General features: G+C 52.8%; 1 protein-coding gene across 1 annotated transcript; it reads right to left on the bottom strand.

The window, feature by feature from the left end:
- Positions 1-1,068: 1,068 nt before the first annotated feature.
- On the bottom strand, positions 1,069-2,142 carry LOC147957244 (uncharacterized). Its single transcript, XM_087531620.1, has 2 exons — positions 1,549-2,142; positions 1,069-1,506 (listed from the first exon to the last, which is right to left on the bottom strand). Exons 1-2 carry the CDS (start codon positions 2,140-2,142, stop codon positions 1,069-1,071), a joined length of 1,032 nt encoding a protein of 343 aa, XP_087387746.1.
- Positions 2,143-5,502: the final 3,360 nt, after the last annotated feature.

Genomic DNA, 5,502 nt, shown 5'->3' with positions numbered 1-5,502 from the left:
TCCCCACTCGAACCTCGATCCATTCGGGGGCTAATGATGAAGCTATGTACCTAGGGTAGGGGCATGGACCTGTCCTAAGAGCCCTACCCAAGGACATCCCTGGAAGAAGTCACCTTTCAATCGACTTGAAGGTATCCCACTCGACGGATTCAAGACACTCGACCAGGAAGCTACCACTCGACCACGAAGCCAACCACTCGACTGACAGGAGATCTAAAGTCACTCCGCAGGCAAACGGTCGGCTATTGAGTAGTCTTTATGGTCATCATAGCACTTTATTACCAGCGTTACCAGTAACGCCCCGCCTTAATGTACATTGAACCCTTGGTAACGTGGGCTGGCCGGGGTCCTGGCGCACTCTATATAAGCCACCCCCCTCCTCCGAGACAAGGGTTCGCACCCCTGTTATTCACACGCCTATAATCCAATCGACCGCCTCCGGGCACCGAGACGTAGGGCTGTTACTTCCTCCGCGAAGGGCCTGAACTCGTACATCCTGGTGTGTTTACAACTTCTCCATAGCTAAGATCTAGCCTCTCCATACACACCCCCTACATCACTGTCAGAGTTAGAACCACGACAGCCCATGCGTGCGTGCCAACGCCATGTCGAGTCGTCTCCTTGTGCCAACAGACAGGTAGGTGCGTCCATGGTGAGGACGCCGGTGTACAGACGGTTGCCTGACCACCTGATGCTTGCCAGTGTGCGTCGAGCTGGGTCTCTGATGATCATGAGCCCGTCTTGTATACTGATGATGCAGCCCTCCTCGTCTAGCTGGCCAACTGAAACAATGTTCGTGCGAAGGCTCGGGATGAAGAAGACGCCTGCAAGTGCACGCTGGTCACCACCCTGGCAGCGAAACACCACCGTGCCTCGTCCGCGGTTGGCCACAAGAGATCCATCACCGAACCTCACCGTTCCGTGCACTTTCTCATCCAGGGACGCGAAGACGCCCCTATCTCCCATCATGTGGCTGCTGGCTCCCGTGTCAAAGAACCACACTCCGTCCGGAGAGGGCACGGGCATGAACTTTTCCTCGTTGAGGTACACCTCTTGGGGTGCCACGAGCTACGAGGCATCGACGGTGGTGACCACGGCCATGTAGAGGCCTTGATCGTGCTCGGCGTGGGCTTCAACAAGATTGGCCTGCTCCTGTTTGCCCTTCTGCTCCTGCTCGCGGAGCCAGGTTCGGCACTCCTTCTTCCAGTGCCCTGGAATGCCGCAGTGATGGCACTTCCCTTTCTTCTTCTTGCCGCCAGATCCGCCGGAGCCGCCCGCGCTTGTGCTCCCCGGTGTGCCCTTGCCACCGCCTAGAGACTTGGCCTTGGCGTGCGCCTTGTTCTTGCCGGTGTTGCCACCGCCGCCCCCAGACGATGAACCACCACCGCTGCCCACCTTCTCACGGTCCAACCACTCCTCGTGTGTGAGTAGGAGGCGCTCGCCAGTCTGCGCGCCGTCGTCAAGGTCATAGTGATCCTCACACGCAGAGAAGCGGCCGACGAGCTCCTAAATAGTCATGGCCTTCAGATCGAGGAGTGACTCGATTGCCATCGCCATCGGCCGGTAGCGGCACGGCACCACCCGAAGGAATTTCTGCACGGCCTTGTGCTCGGTGACGGGGTCGCCGAACAGCTCGAGATCGGCGACGAAGGCGGCGAGCCGCAGCCCGAAATCCTCGATGGACTCTCCGTCTTTGAACCGGAGATCCTCGAATTCGCGCCGGCGCACTTGTGCCTTGGCCTCGCGGGCGCGTGCGCTGCCCATCCTCATCGTCTTGATGGTCTCCCATGCCACCTTCGCCGTGTCCTTCGCGGCCAGTACGCGCAGCATCTCCGGCGGGACGCCGGTGAGGATAATCTGCAGCGCGCGCCGGTCGTTGTTCTCATCGGCGTCGTCTCCGATCACCGCAGTCCAGACGCGGGCAACTTGCAACTTGACTTGCATCAGAAGTGCCCACTCCTGGTAGTTGGTGCGGGTGAGCATCAGCGACGCGCCCGACTCCTCGCGCACGACGCGCTCCACCACGCGGAACTCGCCGCTCCCGCTACCAGTGAGGCGCGCAACCGGCGCCTTGGACGAAGGCGACTGCGTTGGAGATCTCGCGCCGCCCTTGCTCTTCCCGTCTGACTCGTCGCCCGACATATGTGCGCCGCCGCGGATCAGACACCGCCGGCCACCGGAGCAGGATCAAACACCGGGCTCTGATGCCAATTGTCGTTGCCGGATCGAGCGTGAGTGAGAGAGGAAGAAGAACTTGCAAGAGAGAGAGAGTTTTTGCGCTGCCAAACATCGCAGCTTTCTCTGCATTCTCTTCTCCTCTGGTTATTCTGTTACAGAAGCCACCCCCAGCTCGCTACCTCCCGGCGGGATCGCCATGATCCGTGATGGCCGCGCCATCCCACGACCACATCACACAGCGACCAAGTCCCACAAGGAGTAAAGCCAGGGTAGAAAAAGAAAAACAAAGAGAAAACGTGAGGGTCGTGCGTAGTGCACACCACTCCTACTCCTACGTGCATGCGCCGGTCACATCACCATGCGCACACACATTATTCAGCAGAAAAGAAACTATGACTAGAACTGCCCAGCCACCCAACTAGCTTAGTCTAACAGTTGTAGCTTCTCTGGCAAACGGTTGTAGCATTCGTCGACGACGCCTTGCCGGTTGCAGCTCCAGTGCACGAGGTTGTAGCATATCCATGAACTTGTTGTAGCTCTTGCGACATATGGTTGTAGCATTCAGGAACAACGGCATCGCTCGGCTATAGCTCCGGCGAACTAGGTTGCAACTTTGGTGAACGTGCTTGTAGCTTCTGTGATAAATGTTTGTAGCATTAGTCGACGATGCCTCGCCGGGTTGCAGCTCCGGTGTACGGGGTTGTAGCATCGGGGCGAACTGGTTGTAGCTTCTGTCGTACGATGTTGTAGCATTTGCCAGCGACACCGTCGACCATGCGTTTATACGGCTCACAGCAATCCCGTAGCACCGACAGCTCGCGTCACCTCCGGCCCCGACGGTGGCTCGCCCCTCCCAAGCAGTAGATCCTGCGTTGTGTGTTGGGTCGCTAACGTGTGGCAGCAAAAACCGGTGGTTGGCTTCAGCAGCAACGCCGTTCCTGCGTGGCACCGGAGATGGTGTGATAAAAAGACAAGGCGAGTCCGCCGAGGAGAGCACCAGGGGCGGCGAGGTACGAGCAGCGCCCTGTTGTGGCTAGAAGAAGGCAGCAGTAGTTTGGATGAAGAAAGAATGAGGGGCGGAGAACGGTTTCACGGGAGGATAAGGTGAAACAAGAAAAACAAAAGGTTTGGCTGCCGAGCGCACGATCTCTATTGATCGAGCGGTGCCAGCGCGACCGGCGGAACGGTTCAGCCGGCGCTCCGGCTGGGAACGTGTTCCTTCTTGGAATCGGCGTCATGCTGAAGGAGGCGTGAACTGAACCTGCTAGTATTTTTGTGCTTCGAGATAAGAACATTGATGACAAAGACTCAAGTAGGGTCACCTTAAACAAGAGTGGCCTCGGTTGATACTAGTTACTGGTTACGTACACACATTGTGTATGTTCTTCATCTTTTCTTTTGGTAATCAAGGCTTTTTGTGCTGGTGCGTTTGCATTTCGGATAGTGGATGATAATTTCTGTTGAACATGCATATATTGTGTATCGGTTGTTCTACTTTTGCATTCAGGGTTATGTATATTTCTACTGGAAAATCCAGTAGTAAGACGACCGAATTATCATGGGTTTATTTTTACACAGGAGAGTTGGATGGGTGGATGGATAGCAGAGTTCAGGAGGGACACATATACTTTTTTTTTGACAAGGAGGCATAGGAGATTTTTTTTTTGAGAAAAGGAGGCATTATAGGAGATAGGACTGATGCTTGGGCATTTAAAAGCCAATTTTAGTCGCTTGTGGGTTTTCCTGGCCCATCAAAAGGAGCCCACCGATAATTTCCCTTTTTCTTTTCCATATTTTCAGAGTAAATATGGTTGTTGTTAAATACAATAAGATACCACTCAATTAAGAATAACATAACAATAGCTCCAATGAATGCGGACCAACCCGTGGTTGAATGGTTAGAGGAACAGTGGTATCTCCAGCCCAACAGGGTTCAAGTCCTGGTGCTCGCATTATTCCTGGATTTATTTCAGGATTTTCGGCGATGCGCTTTCAGCGGGAGAAGACGCTTCACTCGACAACGAGGTGCCTACGGTGACTTCGTAAATCTCATGATGATATGCCGGCTCAGTCTCTCGAGGGTGCTCATAGGGGTAGGGTGAATAGTTAACATAATGTGGCCGGCCGTCTCTTCATCAAGTTTACCACGTGTGCCACAACACAATATTAAAGTTTTCTCTGGTCCGCAGGCCGCCTCCATGGCGGTGGCCATCGCCTGTGTTGTCCCAAATCGGCGCCTTTGAGCATCGGTGCTAGTCTCTCTCCCTAAGACGAGGTAGATGGCTTATGAGGTTAACTTGGTGATTTACTTCCCTGATTGCCTGGATCGGTTCCGCAACTTCTTCATTGGTTTTTTAGGTTCCGAGACTCTACTCTTAACCCTCATCAGAGGGGCTCCGTCTCCATATTTGTCATCCCCTAGCAGTTGAAGCTAGGGTTTGGCGGTCCTCCAGCGGCGTTGCCGACCGAGAGTTTTTTGTCCCATTTTTTCCACTACCATGAAGATTTTAGCATGGAATTGTAACGGGCTCGGGAACGCCCCGGCGGTCTGCTCGATGTCCAGCAAGTATGTAAGGTCCGTGTGATGTTCTTGTCGGTGACACACTTGGAGAGCTATCCGGCTGAATGTTTGAGACAAAGGTTGAAGATGGATCATAAGTTCGTTTGTGTTAGTGATGGGGGGAAAGGTGGATTGGTTTTGTTCTGGAAAAAGGAAGTAAGGATTCACAGATTGGCACTTGACTCGATGTTCATTGATGTTAGGGTGGAGGATGTTAATAACAACTCAAGGAGGTTAACTGGCATGTATGGTGAATTTAAATGGGAACATAAGTACAGAACGTGGGAACGTATGCGACAACTCCATCAGAACCACAGTTACCCATGGCTTCTCATTGCGGATCTTAATGAAATTCAGCTTTTGAGTGAGAAAGAGGGAGGCAACCCGAGATCGCAGCAATATATGCATGCCTTCCAATCTGCAATTGATGATTGTAATATTTTGCAATTGTAACTGGGTTGGTGAAATTTTCTACTTCCTATCCTTGTCAACATAACTGTCATCTCTATGAATCCCTGAAAAAGACAACTAATGTCCGAAGCATCCAAGTTCTGAAATACTTTTTAACAAAGTTAATTTTTGAGCAAAGAACATCCAACTATCCAAGTAACTGAATATGTATGTTGATTTCTGTTGGGGAACGTAGTAATTTCAAAAAAATTCCTACGCACACGCAAGATCATGGTGATGCATAGCAACGAGAGGGGAGAGTGTTGTCTACGTACCCTCGTAGACCGAAGCGGAAGCGTTGACGCAACGTAGAG

This window comes from Triticum urartu, chromosome 7A, assembly GCF_056163025.1.
Source record: "Triticum urartu cultivar PI428250 chromosome 7A, HENAU_Tu73, whole genome shotgun sequence".
Taxonomy (NCBI): Eukaryota; Viridiplantae; Streptophyta; class Magnoliopsida; order Poales; family Poaceae; genus Triticum; species Triticum urartu.
The sequence above is the reverse complement of the archived record's forward strand: the minus strand, read 5'-3'. Positions and strand labels throughout refer to the sequence as shown.

Coding starts and splice junctions, on each gene's coding strand:
- LOC147957244 (XM_087531620.1), bottom strand. CDS start 2,142: ATGTCGGGCGACGAGTCAGACGGGAAGAGCAAGGGCGGCGCGAGATCT. Junction 1,507..1,548: donor GCTACCGGCCGATGGCGATG/GCAATCGAGTCA, acceptor ATGACTATTTAG/GAGCTCGTCGGCCGCTTCTC.